We start from the raw sequence: 19,192 nt of genomic DNA, 5'->3' as shown, positions 1-19,192 counted from the left end.
AAACATCTGCTAATGCTTTTTAGGAAATTGTGAAATTATATTACATTTATAAAAACAATTCTTTCTCTTTATTTCTGTGGAGATCTTCATGAAAACTGGTCTCTTGCCATTAGAATTTTGGTTTCCTTTATTTACTAACTTGTTTTTCCCCTATGCTAAAGTCCAGGGTTTTATTTATACACAAATAAAATATTTTAAGTTTTATTTGTCAGTTTCTTAGGCTGCTAGATTTTGTTTACTGTTTAAACTTGTATTTGTGTAACATGTAAGTGTTTGCATTTCTTGTAGATATGATTCCTCAGAAATTTATTTAAGTTTTACTTGTTCTGTGATTGTGGCAGCATCAGCTGTCATATTGGAAAAAAACAACATTGAATTCATTACTGTCATTACAAATCAGCACTCTGGTACACTGTTGATTCACTATGAAATCCTGAGTGACATGTTTTGATTTGTAACAAAATGCTCTTGCTAACTTCACTAGTCTGTCACTTTTTTTTCTCTGCCTTGTCTATTATGCTGTTCAGTCACACTTCATATAGTAATGTATTTGTTATTTTGTATTTTGGTAATATCCTTGTTCTATGACCTTTGCTAGTGTTAAAATATGTTTTTATTTCCATTTGCTCTAAGAATACAAGTTGCCAGATTTTTGAAGAGAAGAATTTTACTAAAATAAGTAAAAACCTCATTCCTTTTACACAAAGGAGTATACATTTTGGTTCCACATTCCCCTGTTTATTTTTAGAAGCTTCCTATCTAAATGGTTAACATCTCCCTATGAGCTATTGTGTTCAGCTCAGCTAGGAATGTTGCCCTGTCTGAATAGACTACAAGAAAAAAACTAAGCATTTTGCTCTGTAGTGATTAGGCTGCATACTTTGTAAACACATTATGTGCAAGGGTAATTTTTTACAAATAAATTAGCCCTGCACATTACTGGTTGTATCCCAACATCATAGAAATGGGACCTTTTATCATTCCTACATAAGGTTGCACAAGTATGAACACGGTGATGATACATAATTCTTCTGAGACAAAATTATTCAGTTATTCTCCTTTGACTAGCTGGCCACTTGGACCTTCTTGCTATGAATTTCTGATTGGGTACATAAGATGAAAAGTATCCATACATGTGCTCCAGCGTTTCCTTCCCTTCTGCTCCTACACCAAGCGGGTAATAGGTGGTGCTCACTCCTGCTCCTTAGCTACTCTCAGCTTCCTGGCAGAGATGGGGTACTTAACTGGCCTGTCTGCTGGGCACATTTTTTCCCCAAACCCTTGCTTGGTGCTGCCTCTTCTAATCCTTTAGTGTTATCCTTTCTCATACAACTCTTCATGGCACAAAAAAAAAGGAGAGATGATAGAAGGTTTGCCTGGAATGGCTGGCAATCTTTTGCTGTTCACTCCATGTCTTTCTTCCATTGTGCATGACCTGCCACCTTGACTTGCTGCTCCCCCTTTTTACTTTACTTGTTGACTGAGTTCACAATCTTTTTCTTTACAGCTGTGTCCTTTTCTCTCTTGCTGAGTTTTAAGAAGTGCTTTTTTGTGACACTGTGGTTTCAGGCTCTGATGGGCATAAGTAAATCCCGTTTTTCATAGATTCATAGATTGCGAGGCTGGAAGAGACCTTGGAAGATCAGGGTGCAGCCCCCTTCACCAGGCAGGAAAGACAACTGGGGTCAGGTGACCCCAGCAAGGTGACCATGCAGTCTCCTCCTTGAAGATTTCCAGGGTAGGCAATTGCACCACTTCTGGGGGGAGCCTATTCCACAGTCTGAACACCCTGGCTGTGAAGAAGTTTTTCCTGATGTTCAGCCTGAAACGGTCTTCCAGCAGTTTTATGGCCATTACTCCTGGTTATCCCCAAGGGTGCCCTAATGAACAGTTGCTCACCAAGCCCTTGATGATATGCCTCTGATGGTAGCGGTAAGCCGATATCAAGTCCCATCTCAGCCTGCTTTTTTTTCAGGTTGAGGAGTCCCAAGTCCCTCAGCCTTTCCTCATGTGGAAGTGCGGTTCCCAGTACTGGATGCAGTACTCCAGCTGGAGTCTCACCAAAGCCAAGTAGAGTGGAAGAATCAGTTTCCTAGTGTTGCTGTATATGCATTGACTGATGCATGCCAGGGTATTATGTGCCCTGTTGGCTACGGCGTCATACTGCCAGCTCATATTCATACTGTGGTCTGTTATTACCCTGAGGTTCCTTTCATTCATGGTGCTGGTCAGTTTGGCTTTGCCAAGCCTGTAGGTGTGTAGGGAGTTTTTTGTCCCCAGATAGAGCACTTTACGTTTCTTGATGTTGAACTTCATTTGATTCTGATCCACCCAACTTGCTAGCCTTTATCTGCATCCTATCTTCAAGCGTGACCACACTTCCCCATAACTTGGTCATGGTCATCCGCGAACTTGGCCAGTGAGCTCTTCGCCCCTGCATCCAAATCATTGATAAAGATGTTGAAAAGCACTGAACCAAACACTGACCCCTGAGAGACACCACTGGCTACTTTTCACCAAGATGAGATGCATCCGTTCATTAAAAGTCTCTGGGTCCTACCCCGCAACCAGCTCCCTACCCACCTGTCTCATGGTTGAGTCCACAGTTGTCCAGTTTACTCACGAGAACATCATGGGATACTAGATCAAAGGCCTCTTGGAAGTCAAGGTATACAATGTCAACCTCCTCTCCCTTATCCAGGTGGTGAGTTAGCTGATCGTAAAAGGAGATGAGGTTGGTAAGACAAGACCTGCCCATGATGAAGCCATGCTGGCTGTTGTTCAGAATCGTACCTTCTGCAAGCCTATGACACATAGACTTCTTGATGAATTTTTCCAGGATCTTCCCTGGGATAGAAGTTAGACTGATTGGCCTGTAGTTACCTGGGTCGTCCTTCCTCCGTCTTTCTTGAAGATGGGCACAACATTTACCCTCTTCCAGTCTTCAGGGACCTTTCTGGAGTGCCACAAGTTTTGGAAAAGTTTTGCTAGTGGTCAACTTTTTTTGATTTAGGGGAATCTCCCCAGTAGATGTTTCATTTGCAGGTTGTTTATGTTTAGGACCTTGAGAGAGATGGAGAGTGCATGCCAGTATTGAATTTTGATGAAGCTATCTGAGTTTTCTTGACCCTCTCTGTAGTTTATGTACAAGCTCATAATCACCTGGTAATTTTGATATTGATGTTCCTACATGACGGTAAGATTTTGTGACATCACAAGGTCCTAAAAGAGCTTGTAAAGTGTTTGTTGAAACTTGTGCAAGAGGCACCTAACTGTCTAGAACAAAGATTAGCAGGTCCAACTGTGTCTGATATGATTTGAAATGCTTTTCCATCCCATTCTGTCCTGTTTCAGGAGTAGCAGTCCATTTGATGCTCTGCAAAATCTCTCTTCCTTTTTCAGTTGCTCTTCTCAATCCTCTCTTACTCTGTTAGAGGACTCGGCATAAACCCAGAACTGTTTCCAACACTGCTGGTGTCTGCAGTCTGTCCTTCACATGTGTAGGGCTTTTTCTCAGGGACTCCCTGTGGTTTTTCAGTAGTCTGTAAGGTTTACTGCTTGGTCTTTCAGATCCAGGGTTCCAGCTCCTATGGACTATGGATAGAAATTGTGCTGCTCTAGCTTGCATTTCTAGCCACTTCTTTTCATCCACCATATTTTAAAGCCAGTTGGCAGGCATTCTCCCAAGGCCACTGTGGGGAGCAGTGCCAGCTGCAGGTGCTCTCCCTTCGCTGCCACAGGGACCAGTGCAGGCTGTTGGCACTCTCTGTGGGCTGCCACTGTGGGGACCATTGCTGGCAGGGGCAGAATTCTAGTGCCTGCCTGCTTGCCTCTAACCCCAGGTAGGTCACGCCAGCCAACAGCTAGAAAAAGTTGCCAACCCTGTCCTAAATATCCTTTACTAGCCTGTCCTGTCCATTGTAGCTCTACGCATTAATGCTGCCATTATGTATCCGGCCAAAATTATCTGATGCATGTCAGTCTTGTCCTTGAATGGACAAATGAACAGACAAGAAGTAGAGGGGAATTTCCTACATATTTGTACTTGCATCAGATTCATTATCTATGGCAGGGGTGGGCAAAGTCCAGCCCATGGGCTGGATTGGGCCCATGGCGGACTCCATTTTCTAGCAGCCCCTGCCTGCGTTGCTGCAGCTGGTTTCCTTGGAGGCCCCAGGAGCAATGGAATCGTGACAGTGCAGGGCCAGGGTTTCCATGGCCCCAGCTGGCAGCGTGCACAGCAGGGCAGGGAGTTGTTCTGGAGCTGGAATCTTGTGGCAGTGACAGCGTGGTCTGGAGCCGGGGCAAAGTGGGCAGCAGATCACAGCTCTGCCTTGCCTCTGGACCACATCGTCACAGCTGTAAGGTCCCAGTCCTGGCCCCAGAGCAGTTTGCCACCCAGCCACGCACCCTGCCAGTGCTCCTGGGACAAGTCTCCATGGAAACCCTGTGCCCACGCTGTCATGGCCCTGCCGCTTCTGGGGTCTCCATGGAAACTGGCCACAGTGATGTGGGGAGGGGCTGCTGGGAAATGGAGTCCAGTCACTGGCCAGATCCTATTTGGCATCCAGAGACAGGAGGCTAGGCTACTGTGGTAGATAAGCATATCACACTGCAGTTTTGAATAGTTAATTACCAGGCCCTTTTAGTTCAGTATGATTTTATGGGTGCATTGTAGTGGTGCTGGACTCCTTTCCTGTAAGCTATAAGGAGTTTGTCTCCTCTTTACTTAAGTGTTGACAGCGGTGGGCGTAGCTGATGCAGCATTCCACTCAGTGGCTGTGGTGGTTATGATGAAGCATTCCTCATGCCTGCAGAGTTTCTTTCCCAAAAGAGAGCCAAGCCTAATGATTTTCTTTTTGAGAGCATGGCATTTTTTATCCCCAAGCTTGATCAAGCTTTCCATATACTTAAAGATTTGAGGGCAGCTCACTAATCCTTGGGGATTTCTGTTTATCACTTTTCTGGGAGCTCCCTGCCTCACAGGGTCCCTTCACCTTTTCCATCACTGACTTCTGAAATCATTCATTCTCTGAAGCCTCCAGAGACTCACCAAAATGTCATCAACAAAAGCAAGTGCATTAGATGCTTTTTGGCAGGTGGGATATTGGACAGTGCACTTGGGAGATGCTTACTACTCTTGGTAAGCCTCCTTTCCAGACTGTCTAGCCATTTAACTAGCATTTAGGTCAGGCAATGGAAATGCAAAACATGTTTGTCTGGGAGGAAGGATATAGGTTGGACTCCCAAAATCTCTGAGTCCAACTGCCAGCTGTTGGATTACTAGGTTTCCTGATGCCTAATTTGTCACCTTCCTGGGATTAACAATCACAGATACAGTCATTTATTACATGCATCAATCTACACTTTAAGTATTTTAATGAAAGGGGTTTTCCCCACTGCTATCTGAAGAATTTATGATAAGGAATTTCATCCAGATGGCCAGGTTTGATTAAAATTAACAGGCTTTATCTCTACATATGTTATTTAACAACTGTTTAACTATGATGGTCTTTAAGAGGCTGTTAAGTTTTGATCCTTGACACTGGGTACCATTCCTTATAGTAAAAGGTTTCAATTGCATTGTGTTACCATGGAACACACTTAGTAAGTATTCTCCTGTTTAGCTCAGGAGAAACTTGAATTTGGCTTTACAAGTCTGTTTTTATATAAGGTTAACCCAGAATTTGTATGATTTTATAAAGCAACATACTGTTCCTTTCTTTATACTAGATTAAGGTACTTAAATGCACAGGCTTCTAATTTATTCCACATAGTGCACATTTCATTGTTTCCCCTTATCATGAGAGAGGATTCGCTTGGACTAGCACATGGTCATTTAGTGACAGGAAATCTTAACTGTTTTTTTTGAGAGCTGTCTGCCTTCTGAGTAAATTGCAGAATCAGCATCTGTTTAAATTGTGAATTTTGGATGGCACTTAAAAATATAATTTACAAGCATTGGTCATTTGACCACTTTTTTTTTTAACGTAGATTCTATGTGGCAAACAAATACTATGGTGATGGGTACTTCATACATAAACTTTTCCAAATTTAAATCTCTCACAACAAAATGTATATACATCTTGGGATTCTTTAGTTCAGGGGTTCCCAAAGTTTTTATGCTGTGGCCTGGCAAACTGCGGCCTGGAAGTCGCAGCTGATCATGGCCGGAATTTCTGGTCGGAAGACAGGTAAGAATACCCCCACCCCACGGGCGGGGGGGGTGGGCCAAACCCTGTGCTACTGCAGGCCCAGCAAAGGAGCTGCTGTCTCTCCGCCTGATTCTGGGGCCGCGGTTTGCCAGTCTGCAGCCGTTTCTGGTCTGGCAGCCGGCCCAGCACTGGGCCGCAGCCCAAGGGTTGTGAACCCCCTGCTTCAGTTGACTAAATGTCATGTGATTTTGACTGAAATACAATTGAATGAATGGGACTTCAGCTGATCGGCTTTGAATTAATAAATAGTTTTATTAAACTTATACTTTTGTTTTAAATGTGTTGAAGGGGCATATTGGGTCATATTTGAAGCTCAAGGGAGCAGGTTAGCACTAAGTAGTAGAAGGAAACAGTTAAATGTTCCACCTGTTAATTTCAATAGATACTCAAAAGATGATTGATTTCCCACTCCAGATTTTTATATTAAAAAGCTGTCATGCTTTTAAAAGTAGGCAAGCTCTTTGAACTGCTGCATCTTTCTTAGTAAATTTACCAAATAATCCTCTTTTGTTCTTTTGTTTATACGTGCAGGTCTTATCCAGCCAATCCCCAGGAATAGCCAGTTCTTCCAAAATTATTTTAATAATGGTTTTGTGAATGAAGCAGACAGGCCATATAAGTGTTATTATTGTCACCGAGCATATAAAAAATCTTGCCACCTTAAGCAACATATCAGGTAAAACAAATGCAAGAAGAAAGAAATGTGTTCAGTAACTGATTTAATGTGAAATGGGTACAGCTAAAATAATGGAATAAACTGTAGAAGACTTTCATGTAGCACTCACTGCTGAGATTTCAGCTGTTCTATTTTTCAGTTTTTACCTACTATATTAAACAGTTAAGTTGACCCATGAAGTTGACTATGGAGGTGGGGGCTGTGTATGTTTTTGTAGTACTAACTTGACTATCCTTAAACAAACAAAAGCAAAAACAGCTTTTAAAGTAAATGCCTGTAGTAATGCATAAACCTTTGTAAAGTTACACATGAAAGCCCATGTTTTTTCCCTTTAAATATTCCAACAATGGGGATATTTTCATCACGTGTGCTGAGAGAGTAGCTGTAAGCAGTAATGCATTATCAGCTTCCAGCTGGATGAGCAGTAGAGGAGATGGTATGTTTTCCTAGTGGAATTTACAGATATTCATAGAGAAACAAAGAGACTCTGGGATCTTGGTTTTCCATTCTAGGTTCTGAAAGAGAACATACCATCCTAGTTGCAAATTTTTGAACCTGTTCCATCCACAAGCATGACCTCTTCTGCCTTATTCTCTTAAGCATGTCCTTGTCCAAGTTGTTTCGTCCCTAATCTGGCTCCCAGTTTCAGTCCTGTTCTCTTCAGACTTCTTATCCAGTTGTCAATCTCCATGACCAACTAGGCGCCATTTCCTCAAACACTAGCTTTTTGTCTGATTTCAGCCCCTCTGTTCCCACAGCCTTCCAGTACACATCCTATTTCACTTATTGGCCTCCCAATGCCAGTCTCCTCACCCCAGCTCTTAGTTGCAATATCCCAGTCTCTCCCTCTTCCTCATAATTAGTCATCTCACGCTAATTGACTGTCCCAGCTCCCATGCCCCCCCTCCAGTTCCTTTCTGCATTCTGATTGGGTACATCCTCTCCATCTTGCCTGAACATTGAAAGCATAATCTCCACTCCTTTCAGTTTTGGTGCATGGTCTGTAGCAACTTGGATTTGCGTGTGCAGAAAAAAAGGCCTCGATTAGTCTGCTCAGGATGGACAGAATGCACAGAAAATTTAATAATGGAACATTAGCAAAATCTCTGCTAACTATGTGCAAGCTGCAATTTTTCAGTTTAAAAAAAATTGCCTAAACCTGCGTGGATTTACACTTTAGCAAAAGGCATGTCTCAGGCACAACAGCCTTCCCGAGCCAGACTGGAATGCCTCATGCCTCTCATTAACAGGCATGAGCAGGTTAATTTACCATGGTTTAATAGACCACGGTTTAATAGACCACGTCTATACTAGTGATTCTCAACTCAGGTGCTGTGGCACCCTGGGGTGTCTTGAAATCCTTTTAAAGGTATAGCAGTATGCCACGTGGTGTTTGCAGTGTTAAGTGCACAAACATGATTTGCAAGATAAACCCAGCAATTTCAAATAAGAAGTAATAGTGTTAAAAGCATTCCGACCTGTTTTGGTCTTTCTGAGTTATTTGGAACAGAAGAATTGCTCTATTAGTTTTCCGTAGTTAAAAAATAAGTGAAAATTACTGTAAGAGCTGGCATTTTCTGAGGAATGCCTTGAGTGTAAAAAGGTTGAGAACCACCAGTTTACACGATCTGACTTACTGCTGCTTTAATGGCAGTGATGAAGTTGGCCCTTCTGGTGTAGCTGCTATTCTGTTAGCAGAAAAGAGTAATGTTCTGCTTTTGAACCACAAATGTCTCACTCAGAAGGCATAAGCTCTGTCATCTGAAGGTACCTTTTGTTGACAGAGCTGCATCCATACTGAGGCTTTGGTGGCAGAGCTATGTTAGCTACTGAGTAATCTTTTTCTCACCCTGATGTATTCTGCCAGCAGAATTCTGTAATGTAGAGAGAGAGGCTAAGAAAAGCTTGTCAGAAAGTTTTTCCACATGATTGGAACAAGTATTCCCTGAACTTTCTTGGAAGCAGTTGAACTGTTTTAACTAAAATTGGGTGAGCAAAACAAAGTGGGGGAAAAAAAGCACCCCAACCTGTGGCAGAAATTCAGCAAATAAATTTTTCAGGTCAAATTGTTCAACTCTAATTATAAGTAACTGAATATAAAGTCTTACTAGGTGGTACTTACAGACAGACCTAGAATAATACGAGTAAGTTTAATAATGTTGTTTTTCTTTTTGCAAGTGAAGATGACTGCATCCGGGGGGCGGGGGTGGAGAAAGAGAGAAAAGAAGCAGGAAAGGAAAAGGGAGGGAGAAAAGAGAAAGGTAAAAAGGGGAGAGGGGAAAGAGAGAGGAGGGGATGGAGGCTAAGTCACGTGGGTATGCAGGTGATTTATAAGCCCAATTTATGCCCTGAAGAATTTGCTGCAGCAGGAGCAGGAGAGTAATGAGGACTGTTTAATAATATAGCTTATTAAACCTTAGATGTTCAGATTTTGTTGAACAGAATTAAATGTCCTCTGGGCGGGTTTTTTGACTATTTCTTTTTTGTTTTGAATGACTTAAGAAATCAGACCTGTAATCTGCCTTAATATGTTTTCTCTTTAAAAAGGTCACACACTGGTGAAAAGCCATTTAAATGTTCTCAGTGTGGAAGAGGTTTTGTGTCAGCTGGGGTGTTAAAAGCACATATCCGTACGCATACTGGATTGAAAGCTTTTAAGTGTCTTATTTGTAATGGGGCCTTCACTACTGGCGGTAGCCTCAGGCGACACATGGGGATCCATAATGATCTTCGACCATACATGTGTCCATATTGTCAGAAAACGTTCAAAACTTCGTTAAACTGTAAAAAGCACATGAAAACACATAGGTAAGTGGTCAGCTTTTATTTTAATTTTTCAGTTTATTTCACTAGTCTAGCTAGAAGCTTTCTTGAAACCTCAGGATTGGTTTACAAGCTATTCCTAATTGTTTGGATTCTAGAACGTTAACTAAACTCTGAACCTTGAGTCCCGTTTAATTCATGCGTAGATATTACTTTCAGTATTATTCACTGGGCATGTCTACAACATGCAATTAAGGTGCAGCAATAAACATACCTGTCTTGTATGCATACCAGACCAACCTCTGGCTTCTTTACTTTTCATTCCATCCAGGAAGAGCACATACCAACTGCAGAAACTTCCTTAGCCTGACAAAGGGTTTTTGAACCCGAAAGCTTGCTTAATAATTGTTTTCCAACTATTTAAGTTGGTCTAATAAAAGAGATCAGATTCACCCAAAGAACCTTGTCTGCAATAAACTTCAGCACTTGCTGTGCCCGAGTTTATTGCTCCTGGGCACACCGTTTGAATGTGTGCCTGGGACCACAGCATGTTGAACTCGGATGGAGCAGCTCCAGCTGGGACAGGGCAATGGGGATTAGCCTGCCAACCCTGGGCTGCTCCTGCCCAGCTCAATGTGCTGTGGAGGGACTGGCTGAGTCACAAGAGTGCTCCAGTGTGGGGCTAGGTGGTAGGCAGCCCCTGCGCTGAAGCACCTTTGTGCTCCAGCCAGCTGCGTCAGCATCTACATGTGTGTTGCTGTGGAGTTTATTAGTGTCTTGTGGCATGACAGTACTGCACATGTAGACCCTGAGACATTTGTTGTGGAGCTAATTAGGCCACTCCACAGCAAACATCTCATGTAGAGGCACCCACTAAGGAGATTTTTGATAACAGTTTTACTCTGATAAATTTTACATGGTCAGAACATTTTCTTGGTGCATATTGGCTGGGGATAAAAGTTTGTAGAAACAAAACAGGTGTAGAAACGGCTCTTTTATTTCCAAAGGTGTAGTCATTTGTTCATCATCATAATATGTAGTTATTGTTGTCAGTGCTGGATCTTGTTACTAGTACAAAGTTTAACTCAAGTAAAGATTGACCAAATTTAGTGCCATGTCTTAAAAATGCAATGCATATTTTCCCTCTTCCCCCTCCCTGTCTCTTCCCCTGCACTTTCTCTGTGAGTAGAGACTAGCTCTGTAACAGATACTAACTGTATGACTTAGGGAGGGAAAAGCCCTTGTTAAAACACAGCATAAGAATGTGCTGGGCTTACTTATGAGGGCAAATTATGAAAATAGTAATACAAATTACCATATAGATCATTAGGAAAGGAATTGAAACAAAACTGAAAAGAGCATTTTGCCATTTTATAAATCCATTATGTGCCCTGCCCTACATCTTGAATACTACTTGCAGTTCTGGTCAGCCCATGTCTAATATGATAAAATAGAACAAGAAAAGTTATGACAGAAGGTCAGCAGTGATTATCAACAGTATAGAATAACTTCTGCATGAGGAGAGTCTGGAAAGACTGGTGTTTTGCCACTTGGTAAAGAAATGACAGAGATGATACAAGACATGTCTGTAGAATCCTAGGATATTTTGGGGGACAGTGTCTTTTATTGGATCTTGCCTTTGCATATTTCTTACATATCATAGCTATGACCAGTGGCATAACTAGTATGAGGCAATTGAGGCAGTTGCCCTGGGCATCAACCTGTGTGAGGAGCACAGAAAAAAAACTGTTGATGCTTCAGCTGCATGATCACAACTGTGTTAGCTGCCACACACACAGGCTTTTGGTTGCTGGCTGGGGTGTCTGGCCATGTCATTATGCCTCTTGCTACAACATCGCTCCTGTAGCAGGCTACATGCCTCAGGGGTTGCAGCCTAGCTGCAGGCAGTAATGAAATGATTGCAAGCCTGCCTAGGAGGACTGGGCCAGCTGATGAGAATAATTGACTGGCCCAGAGGGGGTTAAAAGCTCCCAGGAAAGATAACTGGAGAGAGAAGGAAAGCTGCATGGCTAGAAGATGCAGCACCAAGCCCAGGTACTCTCCCAGGGTCTGGGAAAAAATAGCAAAATGTGGTTTAGTCAGTTAATTGGTTGTTTTATGCTTCATGTTATTCCCTATGTGGGCAGGAAAACTAAAGACTGTGGAGTGTTATCAGACAACCTGCTACAACTCTAGCACTAGTTATAAAATTCTAAACAGTGTAGATAAAGTAAATAGGGGACTGTTATTTATTATATATCTCAGTACTCAAAGTAGGAGGCACCCAATTAAATTATCTGACAGGTTTAAAATACACAAAAGGAAGTGCTTTTTCAGTTGATGCATAATTAACATGTGCAACTTATTGCCCCAGGCTACTGTGGAGCCTGATTGTATAATCTGGTTCAAAGGCAGATTAGACAGGTTTTGGCAGATGTGTTGATTTGGGGGTTTGATATCAGATCAAGTCCAGAAATACACAAAAGTAAAAACCTTCAGCTTCCCTGGACATTCCATTGCTGACCTCAGAATAGCTGCTACAGAATTTAAACAATAAGTTTGAACACAAAATTGTGAAACAAGAAATCATCTACAGACTAGATGGTGATTTAAATGTGGTCTAAAAAAGGACTGTGGTGTCTTACCCCATTACCTGGATTAGTTTCTGTGACCCTTATGTCTCTAATCTCTCATGTTGTAAGTCTTTGTTGTTCTCTTCAACTCCCTCTGCTTTTCTCAGCATTGCCATCTTTCCTTCCTTTACCCGCCCCCCACCCTTTCCATGACTTCTATATTTAAAACACTCCTTCTGTGTGATGGCCTGTTCTCTGCATCTCTGCAAGGCAGTAAGCTGTTGCTCATGAAAGCTTATGTTTCAGAATCAGTGCGCAAGGTATTCTCTACTTTGCCTGACGTGATGCAGCTCAGCTTGCATAATGCTGCTGCTAGGGTACTACACTACTGGAGGTGGTCTGGATCCAGCCCTTGAATCTCCTTGCGGACTGGACCCAGCTCACAGGGAGCCCCTGATCCAGTGTGGGAGTGCTAAGAGTTTGTGACCCCTGCTCTAAAGCATCCCCTACTTGCCACTGTTGGAAACAAAGTACTGAGCTACATGAACCTTTGGTATGACTCAGCATGGCTATTGTCTGTTTATTATTTACTGGTGTAAGAAACTTTACTTCCTTTTTTCTCAGATATGAACTTGCACAACAGCTTCAGCAGCACCAACAGGCTGCTTCAATAGATGATTCCACAGTAGATCAGCAGAGCATTCATGTTTCTACACAGATGCAAGTGGAGATTGAGAGTGATGAGTTACAGCAATCAGAAGCTGTTACAACAGATCAGCAAGCTATTTTAGAACTAGATCAACAGCAAGTAGTTGGGACAGAAGAAGCAGCACTGGGGCAACAATTGGCTGATCAGCCATTAGAGCAAGATGAAGGTAAATGTTCATAACATGAAAAATATGCCAAATATGAGAAGTTTAGAATGAGTTCCTGAATTATTGAAAATTTCCACAAATTTAGTTTTTTAGGACAATTGAAATTAGAAAAAATACATGTATTTTGTGTAAAAGTTCGATTATTTAAAAATTTAATTCTTACCCTTTATTATTATATAAAACTTATGTAAAAACATTTTGTCAAAATTTTGCTTTCTGTATTTGGCTAGCAAATCTAATGCAAATATTGAACAAATATGCAAGAGAATACTTTGTAGAAAGAAAACGTTATACAGTAAGATATCTGGTAACTGGCACCTTACAAGCCAGCATGCTCTGTTAACCAGCATGCCAGCTTGTAAGGAAAAGTGAAACCAGAAGTGCCCACCGTGGCACTTCCGGTTTCTCCGAGCCCCCATGGCCAGGGGCAAAGCAGCCCGTGCTGCCAAGGTCCCATAGCCTGGGGGCACAGTAGCCTATGTGGGGATGTGCGAAGCCCCATGGGAGGGCAGCAATGCAGCTGGAGGGGCAGAGGGATGCAGCGGGAGAAGCGGCAGTCGGGGCTGCTCAATTAACCAGCATATTTTGTTATCCAGTATTCCCCCATTCCTGAGCTTTTACTGTATAACATCACTATTGTTGATACGTTGCACACCTTTTAAGGTTGTTACACAGCAATGCTTACGACCAATAGAGAAAACACAAAAATGTTGCTTGTTATATTAGTATAGAGCAGCTGTAGTGGTGAAATGAGATGTGTATTTTTGTTTGTTTTCACTCTTTAATAGAATTGATTGGTAAAAACTATATAACGCCCAAACAAATAAAATGTATAGTAAACAAAGTGGAGATTTAAAATCTCCAAGACTTCCTGTCAGGTGGTGATGATTTTAATTTGGTCTAAAATGGCTCGGTAATGACCTCTAAAATACAATTATTTTGGAGCAATCATTTACATTTTCTTTTCTTGAATTTGTGTTCCTTGTTTCAGATAGGTTTGTGACATCTCAGCACACTTTACAGGAAAACATGAATCAATTTGATCAGCAAGCTATAGCACAGCAGTCATTTGATCAGCAGGGATTATCACAAGGTTAGAAATAAATAAGTTTTATAATGAAAGCTTTTTGTAAGCCAGGACTTAAAATATTGGTATTATAAGCTACCTCAGATCTGTGCCCCTAGAATATGGATAAATGTGTGTCTAGTTCGTGCATGCACAAAAAAGAGACCTAATGAAAAATTATCTTTATTGTTATTTTGGATTAAAAATAATAAAGTATTAGGATATGTTTGCTTAAATTTTCTCTAGATTTTCTTTGAACTGATTTCTGTCTTGTTGTTAGAACATTTTTATTGCATCCCTTTTGTTGCCATTAACTTAAGTTAATGGGAGTCTTCATAACTTTTGCCTCAGCTTCACAAAAGTAAACTTGCAGCAATAATTTTTGCCTCCCTCACAGGGTATTGTAAAGATTAATGAATGTCTGCAAAGAATTTTTACATTGTTGCTAAAGATACCCTATACATAAAATTGTAAATTTGATGTACTGTAATATATGCAAATTCAAAAATCTTTTAAAGTTTACAAAAAATATGCGCAGAAGTTAAAATACCAAATTGAAAGATTAGACCAGGTATGAGGAGGGGCAAGTAATGTATTACTGAGGGAATATTGAGTGCGGGAAGGGTGATAAATTAATCAGAATGGCCTGACTCCTTTAACCGTTTGTTATCAGATTCCTAAACTATAGAACTAGTTCAAGTTACAGAATTTTTTTCAAAGAATAGTTAAGTCATTCGATTTTAGATGGATTCTGTTGAAAAATACTTTCAGTTGTTTCTTCTTTAAAATGTTTTTGTTCAGGAGTTTGCCTCTTCAGTGAGCAACAAAAGTTTTAAATAGGGCTGGAAGAAGGCAGTCCTGGTATCTTGCCCAGGCCTGGGAATGAGGGCCTCATTTCTTGCAGGCTTTAGCAAGTAGAAAGGAGAAGAGAAGAAAGGAAAGTGTGATGGTGGAATTTATAGCTGCATAAAATAAGGGCATGGGTAGTGGATGATGGAAATCAAAGAGGTGTCTTTTAGTTAAGATATCTGGGGGGTTTTTAGTAGTTACCAAACTTCTAGGGTTGATGTAACTTTTTAAAAGTTTCAGATGTAAAGAAAAAATCTCCCTCCCTCCCCACCTCCACTTGTTTGTGTGGTTTCCATTACCTTCTCCCCTTGCTCTGCACAATGCAGACAGGGCACAACACCACTCCTGTGCTCTTTTACCTCTTTCTATGCATCAGTGTACCTTCAGCATATTCCGTACCTTGTCTTTATATCCTTTCATACCCCATGTAACCTTTTATCTTCCCTTCTCTCCTCTCATTCCATGACTAGCCATTTTTTGCCCTACATCCCTTCCATTCTGTCCCAGTCTTTGTCCATCTCCAGTCTTCCATTCAGAGACTGGAGAACAGAACTTCTTCCATCATTCTATGTACACTCCAGCTCCTAGCACCATAACACTCCCCTTCTTTACCTTGTCTCAGAATTCTTTCTAGATGCATTTTATATTTGGTCTCCCATACCTTAATTCTGATTTAGTTCCACGGGTTCTGCTGCAGTAAATCTTGTAATCATAATTAGTTGAAAACTCTTATTCTGATATTGGCTAAGTTTGCTGGTGGGGGGAAAACATTTGGAAGGCAGAATTCACATCTTTTTCACTGAGGGACTTTAGGATAGGTTTAAAATTTGGACTTTAGGGGAGTACTTGTATCAGTTTTATTGTGGGGTGGCTATTGATGATCTGCATTTGTATGTGAATGGTTTAAGTTCCTGTTGTTTCCCATTAATTCTATTTTAAAATTACTTCTATGTCTAGTTTTGCATCTTTCTTCACAAAGATTTTATTGTCTTTTTTTAATGTATTGTTCAAGCTAGAATAGTTTATTTCGTATTGCAATGGTTAATGTACTTAAAGTTGTTTTACATTTTATATAAGATTTGTGAGAAGAAATTAAGCCATTTGATTTACTAAATCCTGATTTCAGGTCTTTTTATATACTTGGTATTTTGACATCAGTTGCATCTTAGTTTTTTTCCGAATGAAATGGAAAGAGAATGAAGAAATGCACACCTGACCACCAGTATTTGAATTGTCAGTGATTTCATTAGTCATCTCAAACTTACGAAAGTGGTACAGGAAACCGGAACATGATTTATTTAAAAAAAAAAAAAAATCTCATTTGTATAAGATTTTTCCTCTTCTACTTGGAATCTCATCCACAGATTCCCTACTCTTTGAAGTTTCCTTGAAGATTCTGGAGCCCTTCAAAATTTTTGAATTTCAGGTAGGTAAGCATATGTGCGGATGCATGCGTTAAATTGGTCGACCCTCTCCCTGTGTCTGCATCTGTGCTTCATGCTCCTCAGTTCCTTTTTCCTGCCAATTATGTAGGACATTTAAGTCCAAGACATTGTGTCTTCTCTTTCCTTGGTACTGATAGGCTACATCAAGTGTAGGCAACCTCTGGTACAGGTGCCAGGGTGTGGCACTCAAAGGCATTTTGCTTGGCACGTGCACCACAGGATGGATGGCAGGGAAGGGGTTGGGGTTGCACTGCCATAAAAAGGATTCGGGCACTCATGGCTCCCCAGCTGTCCACCTCTGGTATGCCAACATCTTACCAAGTTGAGACTGTAGGTGTTTTTGGCACTCTGCCCAAAAATGTTGCCAACCCCCTGGGCTACTTTCTTGTTAAATATATTGGTTTGATACTGAACTTCATAATAAAACAATGTTGAAGTGTTTTAAATCTTCATAATTGTTATTTTAAAAGACAGTCTTTGGGTTTGGCAGTAAAGAAAGCCAGGTCTTTACATCTACACAGACTACAGGATTGTACGCATACATTTTAAAAAAATTTTGAAGTTGCATCCTCTCTTTAAGATGGCTGTTTTCTTCGGCAGTCCTTCTTTTCTTAAACCATTTGACTTGTCTAGTGTGTTGATCATGTCTGCTGTTGGCAGTGAAGTCATCAGTGGAACCACTTATTCCCTCAAACTAACTTTGAAGTCACTAAGAATGGTAAAGGGCCAAGATTTTTTTTATTAGCTTTTACATGTGCATGCTACACACCCTTTCATTTGAAATCTTCAGAGGTCAGTAGCAAGCAAAGGAATCTGTTTTATAGAAAAGTGATTTTTTTTTTTTTTTTTTTTTTTTTTTTGGATCATTTGGCATCAAATGCTTTGTAGTCTAGGGCATCATTTCACTGCTTCCTCCTTTGACTCTTTCTGTGATCTCAGTTAGATGCTACTAGTATAGATTATATAAGTAGTGGAACAGGTTTTCCAGACTGCTGTGATCTGTAATAGGATGATTCTGAAACCATATGAAGATATCCTGGGTGTTAGACTTCTATTTTGCTTTACCCAGGCATTCTATCAAATAACATGTTGAAATCATGATTTGTGATCACCATTATTTCAGCTGCAGCTCATTCGGGCCCTGAAGTTTTTGTTTCCAGTGATGCAGACTGTTGATTTGACCAACTTTCAATAGATTGAATAGAAAGTACAAAAGGAGAATATTTATTTGGGACTCTTAATTCACATAATTGCTTTTAAGTACCTTAGAACTGGTACCATTTGAAAGGTTGGTTAGTTGTGGAAGTAGCCTCCAGATCATGATTGAGTGCTCAAAAGTTTTTCCTGTTAACAGTCCATGAGTTATTTGTGATTCTTGTAGGCAAAACATACTTCTTTGATAGTGTATTGATCTCCAGAGTGTTTTGTTCTGCAATACATCAGGTGGAAATGGACAGGAAGTAATTTTGGATGATACCCGCAAGACAAGGCAGTAAGTTTCAGATCTAAATAACTGTATTATAAATAGTACAGATTTTCATCCAGAACTGAAGGTGACTCTCCTGTGATACAGCTTTGCCTAATTCCAAATATCTCTCCACTTCTATACCTGGTGAAAGAAAATATGTAAGGGTCTTCAGGACAAATAGTATAGCGATAAAGCATAGGATTGAGAATCAGAAGATCTCTGTTCTATTTTTGGCTCTGGTACAGGTTTCTTGTGTGACCTTTGGCTGTGTCACTTAATGGCTTTAGGTCTTAAACTGCCCATCAATACAATAGAAGCACAGTGGAGGTATATTATGTAGTAAATACTACCAACATGCACAGGATAGAGAAGTTGCTTATTGAACTCTCAGAAATAATTAAAACATGAGCATTGGAAAATGTTCCTAATAAAAGGGATTAAACAAACCAGCTTGTATCACATCTCCTGCTTCTTATACCCTTAATTCATGCTTATTCCAGAATTTCTTTTTGTAAGTGGTGTTTAATTCTCCAGGACGACCCATTGACACCTTGGATTGTACTGGTCATTTTTCTGAGGACTTTGTAACAAAGTCTGAGATTTGTTCAGGGATTTTTTAGCAATTTTTCAGGATGTCCATATCATGTGAAAGAAATAATGTTCTGATATATTAATACTTTTTGTCTACTGAAAAGGACACTGAATTTATAGGTGGCCTTTTCCATTATACTTAACATTTATTTCCCTATTTTTTGCTCATGTTCTTCAGAACGCCTTATATAATCCTTGCTTTGAATTTCATGTTTTTTCTCAAAAATGCCGTCAATGGGTTCTTTGAAATAGTTGCTTTGCCTACAAAATTTGTCCCTAAACATCCTCTAGATTATCATTGTAAACCTTTTTGTGTGACTGTTCTTCAGGCTTCTTTTTAGTCTGTCACTTCTTTCAACCAGGAAACTAATTTAGCTGTAACTGAGCTAAGCTTTCTGATTATCATAAAAAGGAAAGGAAAGTTATTTTGAAGTTGAGTACTAAGAAACTTCTGATTTCATATGATGCATCCCAGTAAATAATGTGTAGTAATCTTCAAATATTTTGTAAGCATTGCTATTTTGCCGTTGATGGTACTGTGGTTGTCTATGGTTATACAATTCTACACTGTTCTCCTATTCTTCTTCTCTGTTGTCCATTACAGGCAAACTGCATAGAAAGCATAACATTTAATTCCCACTACTTTTTTTTTATAATAATTGTGGCCTCAT

The 19,192-nt window shown here is 40.4% G+C and overlaps 1 protein-coding gene across 4 annotated transcripts in view; it reads left to right on the top strand.

The window, feature by feature from the left end:
• Positions 1 to 19,192, top strand: part of ZNF236 (zinc finger protein 236) — a 161,215-nt gene that overhangs the window by 79,475 nt on the left and 62,548 nt on the right. For all 4 annotated transcript variants that reach the window (XM_019524222.1, XM_019524231.1, XM_019524238.1 and 1 more), the window contains 4 exons: positions 6,747 to 6,891; positions 9,439 to 9,699; positions 12,852 to 13,102; positions 14,094 to 14,195. In XM_019524222.1, the coding sequence (XP_019379767.1) occupies positions 6,747 to 6,891; positions 9,439 to 9,699; positions 12,852 to 13,102; positions 14,094 to 14,195 (759 nt within the window). The remainder of the gene's footprint in view (positions 1 to 6,746; positions 6,892 to 9,438; positions 9,700 to 12,851; positions 13,103 to 14,093; positions 14,196 to 19,192) is intronic.

The sequence above is a fragment of the Gavialis gangeticus genome, unplaced genomic scaffold, assembly GCF_001723915.1.
Source record: "Gavialis gangeticus isolate Ggan-Ray unplaced genomic scaffold, GavGan_comp1, whole genome shotgun sequence".
Taxonomy (NCBI): Eukaryota; Metazoa; Chordata; order Crocodylia; family Gavialidae; genus Gavialis; species Gavialis gangeticus.
This window is presented reverse-complemented; position numbering and strand designations above follow the sequence as displayed.